This window comes from Ambystoma mexicanum, chromosome 7p (assembly GCF_040938575.1).
Source record: "Ambystoma mexicanum isolate Mex_15411 chromosome 7p, UKY_AmexF1_1, whole genome shotgun sequence".
Taxonomy (NCBI): domain Eukaryota; kingdom Metazoa; phylum Chordata; class Amphibia; order Caudata; family Ambystomatidae; genus Ambystoma; species Ambystoma mexicanum.
This window is the reverse complement of record NC_090939.1, coordinates 923,378,588-923,400,615: the sequence shown is the minus strand read 5'-3', so window position 1 is coordinate 923,400,615 and position 22,028 is coordinate 923,378,588. Positions and strand designations below refer to the sequence as shown.

At 46.0% G+C, this 22,028-nt stretch overlaps 1 protein-coding gene across 2 annotated transcripts in view; it reads right to left on the bottom strand.

Moving 5' to 3' along the window:
* Positions 1–22,028, bottom strand: part of LOC138525590 (E3 ubiquitin-protein ligase TRIM39-like) — a 301,399-nt gene that overhangs the window by 185,839 nt on the left and 93,532 nt on the right. The window contains exon 3 of one of the 2 annotated variants that reach the window (XM_069635631.1): positions 17,443–17,526. The exons of the other annotated variant lie outside the window; for it this stretch is intronic. Coding sequence (XP_069491732.1) covers positions 17,443–17,526 — 84 coding nt within the window. The remainder of the gene's footprint in view (positions 1–17,442; positions 17,527–22,028) is intronic. 2 annotated transcript variants of the gene reach the window in all.

Here is a 22,028-nt window from a genome sequence, read left to right as displayed (position 1 = left end):
GAATGGGTGTGGGAAGGGGTGTGGTGTGCTCCTTCTGTGCTGTCCCAATCTCCATTGCCTCCACCTGTGCTGATTGTGGCCACCTGTGGCATTTGGGAACACTGCACATGTCCCTTAACGGGTGGTTTGCGATGCCGGTATTTCCGCCTTGCCGGTATGGGCTTTTTGGGCCTGCTCCATGCCGCTATTAGCATGTCCGCATGCCTTGTGATGAACTCCTATTTCCGCCATGCCACTAATGCCGTCATGAGGGGTCGTGCGCCCGCGACCTTGCCGCTATTAGGATCAACGTTCTTAGCGATGCCGCTAATAGCGGATAGACAGGTCGTAATTGGCAGGAGCTGTTAGCGATACCGGTAATCCTTTACCGGCATCGCTTTTCCCTTACCGCCTACCGTGTAATGAGGCCCAAGGTGTTTAAAATGATAAAACAAACTCGTACTAACCAATATCTATATCTTTGGAATACATGACCATTATTTCTAACAAGCCCACCTATTCTTGTTATGGATAGTACTCAACTAACTTTAGGCATAATGGGGACCATTTTACGAGTGGCTCCTTTAATCATTAATCGCAGATGTAATCAGCTGATATCACCTCATGGCATCAGTGCACAGTATCATTGACACTTTTTTCATTCCACTTTCACCTTGACAGGAGATACTTTTCACACAGCTCTTGTTAAATACATTCTGAGCTATCAGAGATAAGAACTTTTATTCAGGCGTAGTAGTAGTAGTAGTAGTAGTATAGAAGTAGTAGTAGTAGTAGTATTGTGCATCATAGCCTCATTACAAGATGGGCTTATTATTATTGAACACCCATGAAGACCGTGAAGACCTGCACTTAAATCTAAATTCCAACACTCCATCTGTTCTGATCCTTCTTGATCTTCCTTCTGCCTTTGACACAGTCAATCATGCTAGCCTCATAAATCGTCTCTGTGATACCCTTAGCATTACGGACCGAGCGCTGGCCTGGCTGACAGCCTTCCTTTCTAAATGACCTTCCCAAGTGCAACTTGGCCCTTTCCTCTCCTTCACCTCACTCTCAACCTGCTGCATTGCTCAGGGATCTATCTTATCGCCTTGGCTTTTCAAAATTTACCACACCCATCTGGCCCACTTGATCTCCAACTTCTCCACGCACTTCCAGTGTTATGCTGATGACACACAGATTTCCTTTAAGCCTCCCTCCTCTACCTTCTCGTCTTCATCTCTCATACCTGACTGCCCGACTCCTATTGAGGCATGGTGCCCTGCCAATGATCTCTGCCTTAACGACAGTAAGACTGAAATCCTTCTCATTCGGATGCCTGCTCTGCATTTCCCTCCCACTCTCTGGCTGCCCTCCTTGGACTTCCTCCCCTCACCCTCTTGTGAAGTAAAACACCTTGGGGTCCTCTTCGACTCCTCTCTCTCCTTCTCCCTCACATCACGTACCTTGCCACGAAGTCCAGCTTTCTGCGCCACTATCCTCAGAGGCATTATCCCTTTCCTCACCTTTCCCCAGAAGCTCCATGTCTCCAGAGCTCTGTTTCTCTCTAGGCTAGACTACTGCAAAATCCTCTGCCTCAATCTGCCTCTTTCCTCCCTCTGCCTCTTTCAACTAATCCAGAATAGGGCCGCAAGACGTATCCTTGGCCTCAAGCCGACGAACCACATCTCTCCAGCCCTAAAATCTCTCCACTGGCTCCCGATGGCTGTAAGGATCAAATTCAAGACGCTCTGCATCCTCCACAAGGCTTTCTGGGGCCTTAGACCCAGCTACATCCAACTTTCTCTCCCTAAATACCTACCTTCTAGAGTCCTCAGTCCTCTAGCTCCAACTCTCTGCAGATCAGACATTTCTCCAAGCAGAGAGTGGGGGGTAGATCTCTTTCTTCAGCAGGAGCGTCCCTCTGGAATGGCCTTCCTTCCCCTCTCAGACTTGATCCGGATCGCCTCAGGTTCCGGAAATGTCTCAACACTTTCCTTTTCTCGTCCTTTTCTCATCCTCCTTCCTCTCCCCTCCCTTGCTAATGTCCCCTGCGCTGTGATTGGTGCCTGGTCCCTTATGTGCCTTAATGGAGACAGGCCCTCCTTGTCCAGTCTACCCCAACACACCTTAATCCAGCACTTACCCTTGGGCACCCTTCCCTGGCTAACCACCATCTGGTCTACCCCTTCCTCACACTAGCTGACCCTTTCTCCTGGCACTTGCCCTCCTGGGCTCCCCTCAGCTCTTGCCCAGCCCCTGGGACTACTGCCTCCTTGCACTTATCCTTCCCACCCTTTCCTCATCCCAGCCCTTACACCCTGACCTGTCCACTCCCCCATGCACGTATTGCCACTGCATGTGCACGATCCGAATGTCACAGGGCTTAGTAGGACAGTTTTTACTGTTTTATTTTCTCCTCTCTCCCCCTGCCCCCATTGTCTTGTGGCACCTGGAAACATTTGTGTATAGGCGCCATACAAATGTCCAACAAATAAATAAGTAAATTACAGGTGTGACAACAACACAAAGGCGAACACCTTTCACTGATTGACTAGAACAATTGATCTAATTAGGTAGGATAGTTTATAATAACACATTCAAAAGCAGTGTCTGTAATTTAGATTTCAGATTTTTTTGTTAGTGTTACTATAATCTGTTATATAATGTTCAGATTTTTTACGTGAAGCAAGTACATCTCAGCAAGTGCCTAAGCCAGACATAGAGCCAGGTATGAGGAAGCCATTATAAAAATATTCTTGTTGAAAAAGCTTTGAAAAGACCAACGTTGGTCGAGATGTTTTGAAAAGCCAAGTGAGGTCCCTGAACATGGAACTTGTAGCCTGAAATGCAATTTTCTCTGCTTATGTATGCTAAGAATGACTGCCCAGCACTAATAAAAGAGATGAACATCAGGAAGATTTGAGTCTTATGTTCAAATGTTTTTTCAACACTGTCTTGCAGTAGTATTGACTGCAATATTGGTGTCCCCAGTTCTGGTGACTTAGTCACCAGAAATTGCTTTTGATTCTATTTTTCTGACTGAGTGTGCATCAGGTTTCTGAAGGATGCCTTGAGGTTTTTATATGAATGTTAGGAAAGATTTCTTTGAATGCAATTTTTCCTCCATATTATGGAACCCCCCAAACGTTTTGCTTTTATTTGACTAGCCTAACCCGACTTTTCCCAGTTGAGCACAGACTTCAGTTTGCTAGTTTGTTATGGGGAAACGAACACCTCCTTCAGGCTGTCAGTACTGGGAAACTATGTTTCCTTTAGTCTTTTAATTTGTTGCCATTTACCGGTTACTTTTTATCAGTGTGCAAAGTTAATTTCTGTACCGTGCACTACGGTCCTTTCGTTTTATGGCCCGAGATAACTTATAAGGAACTATTGGTGTATGTACAAGTGTGCCTAGGATGAACTGGTGGCAGCAGTTTACTTTTCTGGTATTTTAACTACTTGTTAGTGAACCATAACACGTTTACCACAGATGGCTCATGGCTGTGGCCAGTGCTGAAAATGGCCATGCCACAAAGTCTTTTGTTCTGTCCTTTGGCCATCTTGTCCCCTTGCCTTCCCCCAGGTCAAGCTGACCAGGGACTTCCTAGTTTGGGTAGCAGCCTCCTGAGAAAACCACATCTTTCGCGGGCTCCTGCATGTCACGTGTGCTAGTCCCCAGGACTCGTGTTGGGTCTGTTTGGTCCCAATCCACACTACTGGTGCCAGGATGTCTTGGGATCCTCTCTTTGGCTGGGGTAACCTGCCCTCCCTGGCTGAAAGTCAGAAACTGCTTGGTCCATGAGGACAGACCCTTCTCTGGAAATTGGAACTTCTTCTACCCGCTTCGGGACCCCTACCTAACTGTCCCAGCATCTTGAAAAGGTACTGTCTTCACTTTAAGCACAACTGCATTTTTACGCACTGCTGTACTTTGAGCACAAGGTTCCCCACTTCGTATGGCTGGACTGAATAAGTTACGGTTTCCATCCTGAAGACTGCCTAATGCATAATTCATGTTAACGACCTTCTGTTACTAGTTGTGGATATTTTACTCCCTTTATCGCATTAGGCTACAGTATTTGTATATATGTTAGATAGTGAAATGCTTGTGTGGTAACTGTTGCATTATTAGTTTGGTTAATTGTGTTGTTTTTATTGGGCCTAAAATAAAAGTATATGTATTTTAGGCCCAATAAAAACAACACAATTAACAAAACTAATAATGCAACAGTTACCACACAAGGCATTCGGAAGCCGACTTTGTCCACCTGGCATGGTCCTGCTCCAAAATATGAGCGTTCTGGACAGCGGTCCAAGGGAAAATATCAGCAATAATTGGAGTGCAACTGGATCCCGACCCAACACTGACCATGTTGGGCTTAACCAACCAATTACCAGAGTATACCAGGAAACTGGCAAACCTACTCTTTGTCCTGGCACGCAGACGAATAGCTTGCAACTGGGGAAGAGGACCGCCACCAGAACTGAAGCAGTGGCTACAGGATGTCACCTATTGTCAAGATGTCGAAAAGGAACTACATATGGACTCTGCCCCTTCACGCAAGTCCCACAGACATCAGGGGCCTGTACATAGCATACCTGTTAGATGCAGACAACAACGCGATCTCACAGTCTCCACCACCAATACAAAACCGACACGAACAACCGGAAACCTCAACAGCAGCCATGAGTGCCAAATAACGAAGGCAATTGAACTGATAAGAAACAGTATTAAATATCAAGTGGGGAACCGAATCGAGGGGGGGGTTAGGGGTCACGTTGACCGGTGCGCGGTCTTGTAATGTCATATTATATTATTGTTGAAAAACCAATAAATAAAGTTACAAAAAAAAAATATATATGCATTTTTGATATACACCTGTCTAAGAGAATTCTGTGGTATCTTTACCGTGTGTGCTCATTGTGGGCTTCTAATCACTCTCACCCCTCCTGAGACTTAGTCTTGACCGCCTGTCAAGCTACCGTTATTGGTCTGGTGGACGAGAAGGTTCCCTGTTTAACTCTACTAGGGTGGCCTCCTAAACTTCTGTCCATCAGGCCAGAGTTTAGAAATCCATTCTAACAATTAACAATAAGTAAATGTTAATTTAACATGGTGGTGCTCGCCCACTTCTACGCCTTAGTTGAACAAAGCCGAATCCCACTCCAAGCCTTATTCAAACTAAGGGATTGTCAGCCAATGGCAGGCATCCCTACAAACACAACTGTGCACCCAGGAAGGGCTCTCACACAAAGGAAATGAATCCACACCATCTCAGACAGGCATCTGCATATGCGACTCAGAACGAATGCAGGCTTGGGAGACAAGAATTCAGTGGCTACGGATGTCCACCTTGGTTGTAAAGTATTTTTAGAATGTGGAACTCTGAGCCGAATGTATATGGTGAAAACAAGCTTGGGGTTCTGTGGAGGCAGTTGGAGTGTGAAGCTGGGATGTGAGGACCTGCTGGGGGTTGTTATGAACTTGCTTAATAAAGCTGCATTTTAACTTACCTGGACTGGCCTGGTCTTCATAAAAATCGCAACATGCTTTCACGACCCTCAGCCTGCCGGTCATGTCCTCTGATGAGTGGCTTCCTGAGCGCTGCGCCCTCTGGAGTGTGCGCTGTCTGGTTTAGCTCTGCTCTGAAATGGTTGTTCTGCTTGTGAGGATCCGGTGTTGCCACTGTTCTCTGGAGCCGCCCAGACTGCAGTGTGGAGGCGCAGTGAACAGGTGCAGTTTATCGTAATCTTGGAGCCGCCGCTCCAGCCCCACTTTATCTAAGTAGTGCTTCCCCGAGACACTGGAGGGGCATCATGTATTAAAAGGGCCAACGAGAGGGGTAGAAGGGCTCCACTGCACAGTTTTTCTGTAAAGCATGAGCAAGGAGATGTGCTCACCACTTCGTGAGTGCTGAGGAAAGAACCCTGCAGCATTCAGTTGCAAATGAACATTTTGGTTGCTGTGACAACCGTAAACAATAGTGCCATTGCCACAGAGGCAGGAGCTTCCTCGTCCCAGTAGATCTAAGTGCCCTCATCATTTTTTTGTATTGCTGAGGTTGATACTGTATAGTATATAGTGTATAGGCTGTGGCCGGTCCACAGTGATTGCGTGCGAGTGGTATAAGGCTCCAGCTATAATTCCTCTCTTCTGGGGTTGCACCTTGTGAACTTTCAAAATTGAGTGACCACTCTGCCTGGTTTCAAGGGAGTGTGCCACTAGCAAACTTGTCTTCAAGGTTTGGTAGCACGGGCTTAGCACCATGGCTATGGCAGGGGTCCCTGGTCCAGAAATATTAAGGAATCTCCTGGTCCCGTTAAGGTGAAATAGACTCAATGGAAGAACAGGTTCCTCTGCTATATTTGTGCTGCTAGTGGCCAGTCTTTCTCGAATGACAGGAAGGTGTCATTGCTCATGCACTCAACATATTTTTGAGACTCTTCCTGAATGGGATGCCGTGAGTAGTAGTGATGCCTCAAATGAGCTGGAGATGGCACTGCGGAAATTGGATGTACACTTTAATCCTAAAACAAGCACTACTCTAGAACGGTATAATTTTGGAGTCTGTATTCAGGAAAATGGGCAGTCTGTAGAGGAATATGTTACAGCTTTGCTCCACTTGGCACTGACATGTAAGTTCAGAAATGTACAGGATGAACATATACGGGATCAGTTTATGATCCACTGTAGCAATAACAGGATAAGGGAAGAACTTTGGTTAAAAGATGAGATTAATGCTATGTTTGATTTGAAAGGCAGGTCTGCTCAAGGAAAGGTATATGTGACAAAGAAGGGTGCTACTTTATTAGGGTGTCGTGAGCTAAAGTGGCTGGATATGAAATTGGATCCTAATGCAAAATAGCAAGTAATGCAGGTTTTTGGGTCTAATTGTGATCGCTATAGGACAGTATTCAAAGACGGTGTGGGGAAAGTCAAAGGTATGGAGCACAACATTATTTTGAAGAAAGGGTGTACACGCGTGACGGCTAAGATGCAGCCTTTTTCCTTCGAATTAGGGGAAAGGTGCTGGAGAAGTTGCATGAAATGGGTGTGATTGAGAGAGCTGTTGGTGTACAGTGAATTTCTCCATCGATGGTGGGGAAGAAGTCATCAGGCGAGCTTTGTTTGTGTGCGGATTTACGAGAATTAAATAAGTGTGTGGTCGTAGAAAGGCACCCTTTACCGAATATGAATTAGATGCTTGCTATGATTGGTGGTGGAAATGTTTTCTCCAAGTTGGACATGGTTCCAACGTATCACCAAATAGAGCTGGAGGAGGAGAGCAGAAAATATACTGCATTTATACCACATGAAGGGATTTTCCAGTTTAGGAGTATGCCATTTGACCTCTTTTAAGTGGATGAATGGAGTATTTTGTTTCCAAGTTGATGTTTTGCTATGTGGAAGAAATGAAATGGAACATGATGCTCTACTTGAGCAAGTTCTAGAGATCTGGGAAAGGAAGGGCATCATGTTGAGAAAAGAGAAATGTGTGTTTGGAAAGGAGAAGGTGGTGGACTTAGGTCATGAGATCTCAGGGTTAGGTGTGGGACCAAAGAGTTAGATGGTGTATGCGATAAAGAAGTGGGAGTACCTAAGTATAAGGGGGAACTGCATTCCTTTTTAGGGATGGTTGAATTCTATCATAAGTTTGTGCAATATTTTGCGGACAAGGTAAAGAAAATGAGAAAGTTACTTAAAAGGGGAGAGGAATTTGTTTGGAATGGGTTACATCATAAGGAATTTTCATAGATAAAGAAGGAGATTGAAAAGGTTTTGACACATGGAGGATTATTATTACTGTTCATGTGAGTGACAATGGGGCTGGAGCTGTTTTGACCCACGTTGTTGATGCGGGTGGTGAAGAAATTGTTGCACATGCCTCAAGAGTGTTGAGGGGCCCCTAGAAAAATGATTCAGTATTGGAGAAGGATGCCTTGGCCTGCCATTGGGCAGTGAAAATGTTTTCACATTTTTTGTGGGGTGCAGAGTTTGTTATAAGGATAGACCATAAACCGCTGAACAATATTTCTGAGCCTAAGGTTTTAAATAAAGTGTCACGCCGGTGGCTAGTTGGTTCACTGGGAAGCAAAGTCATAGGGCCTCATTCCGAGTATGGCGTTAAGGGATAGCGGCCACCGCTAACGAGAGCGGTGGCGGTAATCCCTTACCGCCATACTCCGAGTTCCCTTAGCGCCATGGTGCTTTTAACACCTGCTTTTAGCAGGCGTTAAATACCATGGCGCTAAGGGACCTTGATGTTAATTACGCCACCGTAATTTACGGTGGCGTAATTGACGCCTTCCCCACTCCCATTATGCCCTATGGGGCAAGAATGGGAATGGGGAAGGGTAAATGGGGATTGGGGAATTACCGCCCCGCCAACCTTGGAATGGGGCGGTAATTCCGCCAACCACCAAGGCGCTGCCGGTCCGGGTACGGCGTCAACCAAGGCGTTAATAGCGCCATTGGTTAGCGCCGTACTCGGAATGAGGCCCATCATCTTGGAACGGAAATTTTGATAGGGTAAGTCCATTCTAAGAGTGGGTGGTAGGGAGTTCCATAGTTTAGCCGTTTTCACTGGGAAACTGTTGCCTCCTATGGTAGAGCGTTTGTAGTTAGGGACGGAGAGCAGTCTCTATATGCTGTCCTTGTCGGTCTCAAGGATGTCTGTCTGTGAAATCTGTCGATCAGGTAGATGGGGGCTGTGTTATTGAGGGACTTGTGGGAGAGTGAAGCAGTTTTTAGGGAGATTTTGTCTGTGATAGGGGTCCAATTGTTCTGCTGGCTGTGTACTGTGATGTGGTCTCTTCTGGAGATGCCCAGTCCTGCTCTGAGTGCATTATTCTGGAGGATTTGTAGTTTGCTGGTGGTGGCTTTGGATGACCCAAGATAAAGCGCGTTACAGTAATCTAAGCGGGTTAGTATGAGGGCTCTGGCCAGGGTCAGGCAGCTGGTGTCGGATAGAAAAGGTTTGGCTGCACGGATCAATTTACACATGTAAGCCGTAGAGGAGGCTAGTGAGTTCACCTGTCTGTTGAAGGAGAAGTTGGAATCAAGGTAGAAGCCCAATGTTTTGACTTTGTGTCCCACTTTGATCGTGTTGCCATCGATCATGAAGGATGAGTAGGCTGGGCTTAATTTATTTAGGCTGGCAGTGGTGCCCAAGGTGATAAGTTCAGTTTTATCGTCATCCAGGCATAGTCCATGAGTGGCCATCCATGCCTGGATGATGATGTAAACCCTATTCACCAAGGCCAAATCCTTATCATAATCTCCAGAAAGATGGGTATCATCTGCATAGTTAGTGTAGGGATACCAAGATGATCCAGATCATCGAAAAGAGGCTTGGGAAATATGTTGTACAGTGTAGGGGAGACACAGGAGCCCTGCGGTATGCCACAGGTGATGGGTATGGGGTCTCCAGCATCTGTGGGTGAAAAAACCCTCATGGTTCTGCCATCGAGGAAAGATCTAATCCATGTAATGGCCTCAGGGGAGAAGTGGGCGGCCGTGTGTAGGTGAGTGCATAGGACCGAGTGGTCGACCAGGTCGAATGCTGCAGAGAGGTCGAGGAGGAGGAGTAAGGCTGCTTGGCCATTGTCTCTGAGCAGGTCGATCTGTGTTTTAAGGTCGTTAAGAGCTGTCTCGGTCCCATGTTGGGGTCGGAAGCCTGATTGTCTGGCTCCTAGCAGGTGGTGTTCTTCCAGGTGCTTCTGTATTTGAACATAGGCGACCTTGTCCAGGATTTTCAGGAGGAATGGTACAGTTGTTATGGGTCTGTAATTGGTGGGGGTAGCTGGGTCAAGTGTAGGTTTTTTTAGTAATGGTAGTACCCAGGATTGTTTTAGATTGATTGGGATGGATCCAGTGGAGAAGGAGGCATTGATTAGCTTTGTGATAAATGTGGAGAGGTCGCGGGCACTGTCTTTTATAAGCTGTGCTGGACATAGGTCTCCCTGGCAATTAAAGGGCTTCAAGGACAAGATGATTTTTTCAACTTCGAGTATGGTCACTTTGGTGAAATTGAATCGGGTATATTCGCTTGTAGTCTGCTTCTCGGGTAGCTTGGACAAGACAGGGTTGTTCAGGGATGCTTTTTTACAAGATATTTTATTTTGTAAAGTAGCGATTTTGTTGGCTAAGGCATTTTGGATTTCGGTGCACCAGTTCTTGTCTTTAATGCAGGTGTCTGGTGGTGCTATGGGGGTGTCTACTTCTTTCAGAATAGAGAATAGTTCCTTCGTGTTTGAGCTAGCTTGGGAGATACGGGAGTCAGAGGAGGTACGTTTTGCTAGGAAGATTTCTTTTTTATACAGGGCCGCTAGTTTGGTGAGTTTACTTTTATTAGCTACTGATGGGTCTTTTTTCCAGGTGGTTTCGCAGTTTCTTTTTTGATGTCTTAAGTTTTTGAGGAATGATGTGTACCATTTGTTCAAGTGCGTTTTGGGCTTGCTTGGCTTGAGTTTGAGAGGGGAGATTAAGTCAAGGGAATTGGACATAATTTTATTGTATTCCTCAACCAGGGTCTCAGGATCCAGGTTGTCAGGGAGTGTGTTCAGTGTGGGGAGTAGGTTGGGGATAAATCTCTCCACCGTGATGCTCTTTTTGTTTCTCGTGAGTGTGGGTGGGGCCCTACTAGACTGCGTAGGAGGAGGTCTAGTGGTGGACAGCGAGAATGATACCAGGTGGTGGTCAGTCCAGGCAAGTGGTGAGATGTCAGTGATGTTAGCTAAGCAGTTATAGTCAGCCACCCAGTCAAGTATTCTGCCCTTGTCATGGGTGGGTTTCAAGCTTCTTTGAGTAAATCCTAATTCGGTGAGGGTGTTAAATGTGGTGACGGCGGCTTGGTCTTCGGGGTCGTTGAAACCCATGTTGAAGTCTCCAAGGGTGAGAACCTGTGTGGCGTTTTTTAGGTTAGTGGATAGAATAGTGTTAAGATCCTCGTTGAATGTGCCTAAAGGGCCTGGAGGGCGATAGATCACATGGATGTTGAGGGTTTGGGCATTGGTAATGGGAACTTTGGCTGAGAGTAGTTCGCAAGAAGGGACACTGATGGTGGTAGCTACTCTTATAGGAAGGCTACATTTATGAATGATGGCAACATCACCTCCTCTAGAGTTAGGTCGGTCTTGTCTCAGGATAGTGTAATTATCAGGGACTGCTAGCATAAGCATGGGGCCTGCTGCCGGATGGAGCCAGGTCTCTGTGATAGCAAGGAGGTCCAGGTCTTCATTGATGATTAGATCTGCAATTTCAGTTGCATGAGCTACTATTGATCTAGCGTTAATTAGAGCTCCCTTGATTTGGGGGCTCACTATGGGTGTAGTGGTAGTAGAGGCTGACAATTTTTGTGTGGATTTAGTACTTCTCTGGTTGGTGGGATAAAGTAGAGATTATTTAAATTTGAGGTTGTTTGGGCTGGTGGGAGTGGAGCTAAGTCTCTTTGTGGTGGGCATGGAACGGGCGAGTGGCTCGTGGATTTTGGCTTGTCCAGCTCTGAGTCTTGTATTCCTGTCTATAGTGGGGCAGGGGATACTAGGCGGCAGCACTAGAAGTGCCTCAATTATTGTTAGTGGTGAGCTGTTAGATGAGTTGGAGTTAGGTAAGGTCGCACACATGGTAGTTAGATGTTGAAGCGGCATGTTGGACAGTACTATGGTGATTTAAAGGAGCAAGGAGCAGGCAAGCCAACTACTGAGCAGGGGAGGCATGCTAGTGAGTTGCTAGATGCAAAATGCATGTGCAAACAGGGTTCACCTAGATACAGAATTCACACTAGGGCTAAAAATGCATGTGCAAACGGGGTTCACCTAGATACAGAATTCACACTAGGGCTAAAAATGCATGTGCAAACGGGGTTCACCTAGATACAGAATTCACACTAGGGCTAAAAATTCAAGTGCAAACGGGGTTCACCTAGATACAGAATTCACACTGGGGCTAAAAAAGCATGTACAAAAGGGGTTCACCTAGATACAGAATTCCCACTGGGGCTAAAAATGCAAGTGCAAACGGGGTTCACCTAGATACAGAATTCACACTGGGGCTAAAAATGCATGTGCAAACGGGGTTCACCTAGATACAGAATTCACACTAGGGCTAAAAATGCATGTGCAAACGGGGTTCACCTAGATACAGAATTCACACTAGGGCTAAAAATGCATGTGCAAACGGGGTTCAACTAGATACAGAATTCACACTAGGGCTAAAAATGCATGTGCAAACAGGGTTCACCTAGATACAGAATTCACACTAGGGGTAAAAATGCATGTGCAAACAGGTTTCACCTAGATACAGAGTTCACACTCACACTAGGGGTAAAAATGCATGTGCAAACAGGGTTCACCTAGATACAGAGTTCACACTCACACTAGGGGTAAAAATGCATGTGCAAACAGGGTTCACCTAGATACAGAGTTCACACTAGGGCTAAAAATGCATGTGCAAGCATTAGGATTCTATAGTGTAAGGCTGCTGTCAATTAGCATATGTGGCAACGTGAGTCTGGCAAAATCTGGTAGAGTCGGATGCATAAGAACCATGCACTGTACTGTGGGGGCTAGGCAGATACCACACATGGTGAAGGGGTGTTTTGTAATGTGGGCCAGAAAGGCAGTAGTTCAAAATACACAAGCAATAGATCACCTAGATTCGAATTGGCAGAGAGGAAGGAATAAAGTTTAAAAAGAACATGTACAACAGAATGCAGAGTGCACAGGGTGCATTAGGAGTCAGGCTGTAATATAGGGGTTATCGCTGAGTGTCACTCAGTATTAGCCTTATAGTAATGGGGCAACCAAGTTGAGTTGTGCATGTAGCTTGACAAATGCAGTAAGTCTAGGCAGTCATTGGCTACTCACAGTCTCGGGGAAAACGGGCAAGGGGTACGACCCTGGGCTCTGGTCGGCTCTGGACAGTCTCAGGACAGTTGCTGGCCTTACCCTCATGGCCTTCCCAGGAAGGGCCGGCTCTCGCCTTCCGGTTTGCGATAGGCTCACAAGTGTAGTGGATGGCCCAATCAGCCAGGGGCTGCTCTCTGGTGGGGAGGCAGGCCGTGGATGTTCCCCGAAGCGACACAGGTGGCCCTCTTGGAATTATGAACACCTCGTGTGTTCTAATGGCGAAATGGTAATGCTGCCAAAGAAAGGAAGGCAACACAGGTTGTGTGCATAGCGGATGCCTAGTTGGTGACAATGGACAATTGTAGCAGTAAATTATGTTGGCTACCGCATCCTATGAGCGCTAAGAATAGCCCAAAAATTATTTCCTATAAATGCTGCAGATCGCTAGCATACCTCCATGCGGGCTGCGTGGGTTTTTCCTTCTGGGGTGCTGTGACCAACTGCATCGGCAGTAGTCCGGAGCACCTGCTCCAGCTTCTGAAATGATGCGAGTGATTGAATTTGATGCGACTTTCTCACAGAGCCTTCCAGGTGGGCCAGCTCTCGCCTGCCGCCTTCTGATAGGCTCATTTTGCAACCTTTACAAGATTTCTATCAGAGCATCCTAGTCTGTTGCCAGCAGTAGTCACATTTAAAGCACCTACCCTGTCCCTATAGCACCTTTTATTTGTACAGAGAGCCAGGCTGACACATATAATAGCATGGTCGCTAAATGTGTTGAAGCTAACTTGAAATTCCTGAATCTCAGAGAACATCTTTGTATTAACAAAAATATAGTCCAACGTGGATGAGTACAAGCCATTACACCATGTATACACTAAAGGTTTGGTGTTTTTTTCTGATCCATTGACCATCATTAGGTCAAGTTCATCAAGAAAAACTTTCTACCTTAAATCTTTAGAGTTATTTTTTACCTGTTGGACTATAGTAAAATTTAGAAGAGACTTTATCTAGCATGATTTTGCATTTAGATCACCAGCAATTATAATATCCACATTGCTATCCTTGGCGTGTCTGCTAGCCACAAGTAAAATATGCTAACTTGATCTCCAAAGTATAATCATCGCCAGGAGGGTCATAGACATTAATTAATACACAATGTTGTTCCACTCCAAATTGAATTTCTACCCCTAATGCATTTTGATCGAACACATCAAGCTGGCATTCCTCAGAAGGGATATCATTGGCTATTAAAATGGCTAATCCGCCATAGGGTCTTCCTTTTGATCCTCTCTTGGCAACCTGGCAATAAGAAGTATATCCATCAAAATAGGCCGGCACTAAAAGACAATTTTCCTGGAGGAAGACAATAGAAGCCTTACTTATCAAACAATCAGACCCCTCCTACTGGAAGATGTGCCTATTACCTCTAGTGTTCCAAGAAATGATTTTAACATCATCTCAGTTGTTGTTGATCATAGGGGCAGGAAAGAACACAACCACTCCCAGTGAGATTTTACATTGGCATCAGCAGACACACCAGATTTGATTCTTTCATTCAGGCCCAATTTTCCAAACTCCTTGTAGTCATGCTTAGCAGTAATTATTTTAACCTTTTTTGGCAGCTTTACCATACACTCGCAATCCAATTCATAACCTGCTTTATTAAGGTTGTCTGTATACGATCTAATTAGACAGACTACCTCATCTGAGTAGCAATGAATTTAAGTAACAAAGTAAGGACATTGTTCCATACATTTGAAATCGTCACTTTTGATAAACCTCAAGGGAAGCAGATAATTAAGAGTCTCCATCAAGCAGCTTCTATTTATAGGTTTTGTCTTCCCTTTAGTCGCGCCCCGGAGCGCGACAAAAGGGAATCACTTTTCTTTACCCCTCGTGAGTCCACCTTTATGTTCTTCCTACTAGAATTGTTAGTGGGTACAGGCTCCACCACTTGTAGTTGAGGTTCCTGGTTATCTCGTAGCCATTGGATTCCATAGAAGTGATACTGTTATCAAGAGACGATTTGGTACAATCCATTGAACTTTCATATGAAACTTCTTCAACGACTTGCAGATCCACAGTTACTTTAGTTATTCCAGCTGTAGATCTAATGAACCAATCTGTAAGGTTCCAGGATTTCATTGCAATTCTTTTAGCTCTCTGTGCTGCCTTCTTCCTAGCACGTTTGGATGAGCGCTCCCCTTTCGACATCTGGCCAGCCACCTCCTTGTCAGTCACTTCCTCATTTGTAGGCGGGACCTTCATGGCATTACTAGCCAGTTGACGCTTCCTTCTCTTTTTGTCAGATGCCCCTCTTCACCTTCTTCATCATCATCACTGCCCAGCAATAGCTCTACCTTGATAGATTCCAAGTTTTCAGGAACATTGGCCCTTATCCCTTCATTTATAGGGGCTTCTGGAGGCTGTTTCTCTATCTCAGGACTAGGGCCACCAAACATTCCAGATTTTGGGTTATTTTTCCCACGCCCAGCCAAAAGCATAGCATTTATTTTTACTTGGCGTGCTATGTTATGCGTGAGTTTTAACACGATTTTTAATGCAAAGTTTGTGGCTTCGTTGTACACCTCAATGTCTTTGAATGTATCGTCAATTAAAAGTTCCTCACATTCTTGATCATTGAGTGAGATGTTATGCACCTGCTCATCACTGGTACTAATAGGGGTTTCATCAATCAACCCGGTGAGACAGGGAGAGCAGGGTAACTTAGTTGATGGCAGATGACAATTCAAACTATTGTTTGTAGTGGGACTTGCAGTGCCTTGGTCCTTGTTATTTAATTGAAGGGTATTAGCCACTGCAGCTTTTTTAATATTTATAATTTGGCACACTGAGCTGTAGCATAGATTTAATAAGGGGTTGTTGTTGTCCAACTCTGCTGTGGTACAAGCCCTTTCTTCCACTGTCACTGCAGACTCCGGCGGCTCATCGTGTATTTCTATGGCAACACTCGGCTCCGTAAAGAAATCAGTAATTATTGTTGTGGCGGCTTTAGTTCCCATTTCTTCCACTATAGGAATTTGTTTAGTAACTCCCTGTATTTTACCACATATCTCCTATTTGTTACGTATTTTCATCGTGGAGGAACATCGCCGAAAAGTAATTGTGGAAAGGAAGAAACAGCTCCAACGGCTGAAGCAAGAAGTTCCTGGAAAGTACGCGCAGGCACCACCCGCGCCTCTCACGAGACACTCGACAAGCGGGGGGCGGTTCAAAGACAATGGGCCTCATTCCGAGGCTGGAGCTATCCATGGAGTAAAGAGCACCATGGTAAGCAACCATGGAGCTATTTACTCCATGGATATCCGGCATGGTGAATGGAGTAATTACCGGTCCATTCCAAGGTTGGAGGGACCGGTAAGTCCCCATTCACCATACCGGTTCCCCATCCCCATTCCTGCCCCCATAGGGCTCAATGGGAATGGGGAAGGAGTAAATTACGGCACCGTAAATTACGGTGCTGTAATTTACTCCAAGGTCACTTTGCGGGTCCCGTTATTTACTCCTGCTAAAAGCAGGAGGTAAAGAGGGACCCGCAAAGGGAACTCGGAATACGGAGGTAAGTGTTAACGGTCACCGTTGCCATTAACAGTGACCGTTAACCCTTACCTCCAGCCTCGGAATGAGGGCCAATGCATTTCAGGGACCACTGAAAGTTGAGATTGCCCTCAAGGGAGTATGTTTCTTTTTCCTGATACGCCTTGTCTTTTCTAACAAACAGCAACATATTTCTCACACACATCCCTGCTTACAGGTTTGTCTACCTTATTTTACCATATTCTTTGTTACGCAAGTTTGTTGTATTTTCTTCACCCATTCTCACCCAACCTACCCTTCCCTGCCTCTGCTCTCCCTTCTCTCCTCTTCTCCCACTGACTACGGTCTGGTTTAATACCCTGGACAGGGTCCCAATTCACTTACCCATGGACAAGGACTCTGCATTTTAGGCATTATCAAATCCAAATAATATAACATAACATACTATACAAAGCTCAGAGTAATCCAACCATGTTTCATCTAACTCACAAAAATATGTTCTTGACCACATCGCCACAAAAGACTGTTAGCTCTTTTTTGGGCGCGGCAGACTTGTCTTGTGCTCTACATAATTGGGACTGGAACTCTGACCTCCCAGGATTTCTATTTAACATCTACCACAGCTTCTTTATATTTCCGGGTTGAAGTTCATGACAGGCCTCTCCACTTTCCTCTCTCGGGAATAGAACCCATGATTAGTTGGGATCTGACTCCTACTTTGCTACTTACCATACCATGTTTTGTGTTATGCACTAAAATGTATTGTAATTCATCACTGCACGTTTTAAAACACATGTATCTACATTTAAGAGTATGTTAAAAAAAGTTGTTGTAATTCAGTTGCTTCATTTGTTACCCGATAGCACACAATTCCCAATGAGAGCATCAGTGGAACCTGCATGAAATACTGATACACTTTTTTCTTTGCTGCTTTTTTTAGTCAGGGAAACCCCCTACGTTGCCAAATCAGCTGTTGTGGTGTTTCACACTCTCATCGCCTACCTCCACCTTGGCTGAGCTGTGATGTCAAGAGAAAGATCCATGACTCACCTCTGCATGGGTCCATGTTTGCCACATCTTGGAGGTTTCATCCTTTAAAGCTTCTAATTCCAGTTTTGTTTGTAATAGGCGTGTCTGTAGAGTTTATTTTTTCAAAAAATAGAAATAATGGTTAATTGTCAATGGCTGTATTTTACTAATCTTCTTCTTGCAGACACAAAGTCTCATCCCACAACCCTTTGACCTACTAGTTGGTCTCCTTCAACTATTAATTATCTAATGAGGGCGGCCAGAAATAATAGCTTTTATTTAGTCTTTACTATTCGGTAGCGCTAAATTGCCACCACTAAGCCAAAACGAATGCATAGTACAGCTAAGAGGATGATGACATGTGAGGAGGGGCACACACCCCGCGGGAGTTGTTTGGCTATTTACCCACCCATTAGCTTGCTATGGCCATGTTAATCCCTTTGGCCATTCTCACCCTCTATCTGCCCCTCCCAGCCAAATTACCTCATAGGATCTCTTTGATCTCGCTCTTTCAAGCAATAACATCCAACTTTAGCCCACCACTGTTATTTTTAAGCAGTCTGCTTAGAGTTAATGAGTTGTGTTTTAGATCTGTTCCTTGCACTGAAGTGCTATTAAAACAAGCATTGCCAAAGCCAATATCATATGCCCAAGTAATCACGTTACTTTCCAGCTGTTGCCATTTTATGGCCAGGTTGCACCATTAAGACAGTGCCTGGCAAAATGCCTAACCCATACCTACACAGAAGCCAAACTGTTGGCTTTGCTAATGCGTGTTTATATCACAGCTATGCCCTCATTTCTTTCATCATATTGCCATTAGTTTGCATTATGCATCTCAGTCATAACTGCATCCTTTCCTGTCTGCTACACAGAATTCTTCATGGCACACTCCCACACTCCACCACCATGCCTTTGCCCATCCCTACACCACTAAAACAACAATGATCATTTAATTCACTAATCTGTGGAGAGACAACCGTGGCTCACAATTGATGTAGGCATGGGATAGAGAAGAAACAGCATGCACTATACACATTTTCAATATTATTATTCTGAGCATGAACAATTATTGTTCTTAATTTTCAGTAATGGATAAGCAGAAAGGGTTTATTTCAGTTATCTTGCGAGGCAGCATCCTAGCATTAACCAATTCCCAAACACCTAACTCCCCCCACCTTCCAGATGCACTGGCTTTATAAAATTCTGATGTGCTTGACCCTGAAACTTCGAGAGGTGCTAAGTGCGTCTTCCAGGATACTATTCTCTCCTCTTGCTCGTTCAGAGGTTCCCATTGTCCGGAGGGACTAGTTCATCTTCACTAACTATATTTAGAAGATGTCATGTGGTGATCTTCACTAGGTGAACATGGTGGCTCATACATACTTTTGGTTAAATCCTCCTCAGGCAATTGGCGTAGGGCCCCCACCCCATGACGACTTCCTGTGTTGATGTGAAGTCCATTTTCTGGGCCGACTCAGCCCCGCTTGATCCCTCGGTAAAGTTCAACGAACATGCCCCAGTAAACCCTGGCAGACCAAATGTCCGTCTTCAGCAGTTTAAATGCACATGCGCAGTCCGAATTGGAAGCCAATATATAAGTAAACACAGCTTGGCAGACAAAGAAAAAGGCAATTCCTGTTTGGACTTGTTCAGGCCAGAAGGGCCAGGGCCCGAACCGCTGCTCAGACAACAGGTAAGCACACACTGACATGTATTTTCTCCCTCTATTCCCAGAGGCCAACACCGGACAACGCCAATGACGTTGCCCCTCCGCTAAGGCATGGACTCCGCAATGTAGAAACCTCCTCCACATCAGCCTCAAGCCCATCGGCAACCCCTCACTGTCCACAGCACTGAAGTTGATGCTCGCCAACATCTGCTCAGCTATCACCCATGCAGCAGAGATCATCGACCACATCAAAACACACGACCTTGATGACATCTTCATCAACGAGACCTGGATGACAGCCACCCCCACCCACATCCTTGCCGTCCTTGTCCCCGATGGCTAAAGCATCCAACACAGAGACCGGCTGAACAAGACAGACAGAAGCCTCGCAGTTATTCACAAGATCTTGTTGCCCTGCACCAAACTTGACATCGACAACATTGGCTCCTTCGAAGTCCACTCCTGCCACTTCCCGCTCTCCCCGATAGACACAGTCACCTTCCATCTCATCTACATACCACCCAAACCCAACACCACCTTCATCCGAGACTTCACTGACCTGGTCACCAGCATGTGCCTCACGCACGTCAACAACAACTTCCTAGGCGATTTCAACCTCCCGGGCAACAAGGGAACCAAACCGATGAAGGAAGCTCTGCTTGATATTCTCACAGCCTCATCCTCACACAGCACACAAAAGACCCAACGCACAAGAAAGTTAACATCCTTGACCTAATCATCAATGCACTGCCTTCACTCCACTACTGCTCTCTTCTCATACTTGACTTGTCTGACCAACCGGCCGTGCCTTTGAAAATCCTGCACACCACCTCAGTCAAGCACTCCCAGCAGAAACCCATCAGACAAACATTCAGGTCCTTCAAGAACTTTCTGGTGGAAGCCCTCATGCAAGACCGTACCAACCTCCACCTAACATGGACCGAACACCCCCAACTCAATATGCAATTCTCTACTGGAAGCACTCAACACCCCCCTCTCAGCCTCCATCAACTGACACATGCCTCTGAAACATCACACCTTCAAACCAAAACCATCAGGACCCTGGTACACACAAGAACTCAACCTCAGAAAAAGAGTAATAAGAAAACAAGAGAAAACCTAGGACCGCCCCAGATCTGCATCCGACCAGGCACTCCTCAAGGAACTCAGAGCGACCCGCCAACAACTAATCAACACAGACAAAGCCTCCTACTATCTGAACACCATAGCAGAAGCCAACAACAAAAGCAGAGCCCTCTTCAAAGTGATCAAGAACTGCATCAACCCGCTTCCCGACCATGACATACCACAATCCATTGAAAAATCCACTGCCATCAACACCTTCAGCCACAAAATCAGCAAGATTTTCCAGCACATAGACACCAGCTCTGCATCCACAGGCCCACCTCACGTCCCTCCTCAAAAAACCTCCACACCCTAGATGACTTTCAAGACACTCTCTAGAGAGGACCTAGTAGAAACCCTGGCTGCCTTCAAAACCACATCATATACAGATGACATCCTCCCAGCATCCTTCCTCAAGACTCTCCCTGAGAGGTTTTCGACCCTAAAGACAAGACAAATCCTCGGTAGCTGCACAACTGCAGCAACACATTGACACCAATAATCTCCTCCAAACCTACCAATCCAGGTTCAGACCCAGATGCCGCACGGAGACGGCAACCTTCAGGTGGTGGACGGCGCCCTCAACATCCTTGTAAGCGTCCACCCCTGCCTCCTGGTTCTATTTGACCTCTCTGCCGCTTACAACACAGTAGACCATCAGGTGCTCAAAGAGCTCAAAGACACCCTACATCAGCGCATGGGGATCAGCAATCTTGTCCTATGTGGATTCAAGTCCTTACTCACCAACTGCCAGCAGTTTGCTCAGATGGACCAAAGCTAACCGTCACCTGTGGAGTCCTGCAGGGTTCCATGCTCTCACCAGTGATCTTCAGTCTATGCATAGAGTGACTGGGAGCCCTCCTAGCCACAAAAAACATCCACTAATACACCGACAACACACAGCTATACCTCATGATCGACTCCTTCGTGGAGATTCACAGGCTCAAAACCTACCTCTTGCTGACCCAGTCTTGGATGCCCAGTGCATACTTGAAGCTCAAACCCTCTGAGAATGAAATCCTACTCCTCACCAACAACACTGAACCCCCGAGACATATAGACCTGGATATCAACCATGAACCCTGAGGGCTTCACACTCGAGCTCACCTCCTGCGCCAACCCCCCTTGGGTTCCACATAGACCAACACCTCTCCTTCAAGACATGCATAGCTAAGAAAACTCAGACAGCTTGGTATCAGCTCTCCCTCCTGCAGAAAGTCAAGCCCTTCCTCCCTCCGGACAGCTTTATATCCACTGTTCGAGCACTGGTTCTATCCCACCTGAATGGGAGCAATGCCCTCTTCGAAGGCCTTCCATCGTCCTGCTTTTGCCCCTGAGAAGTGTCCTACACATGGCCGGACACCTAATCAAGGGTATGCACAAATACGACCACCTCACCCTGGCCCTCATCGACATTCACTGGCTCCCACTGCATGCACAAATAGCCTTCAAGTCTTGCTGCATCATCTTTAAGGCAGTCGCCCTCAAGTCACCTAGCTACCTCGCAGACAAACTCAGCATCTCCGGTGGACAGCGCACCCCCAGAAGCCAGGACGCATGCAGACTTGAAATCCGCTTCTGCAAAAAGGAAAGGACCAGACAACACGCCTTCTCTGCCTATGCCCCAAGATTATGGAACCTCCTCCCCATCAGCATCAGACTCTCCACCACACTCCTACAATTCAGAAAATAACTCAAAACCCACCTCTTCAAGGAGTCTCTCCTCCTCAACACCTAGACCATCACATCGCCCCTGTGCCACCTGACTCGCTAGATGCCGTCTGCCCCTCACCTCCCTGCCACCCTGTAA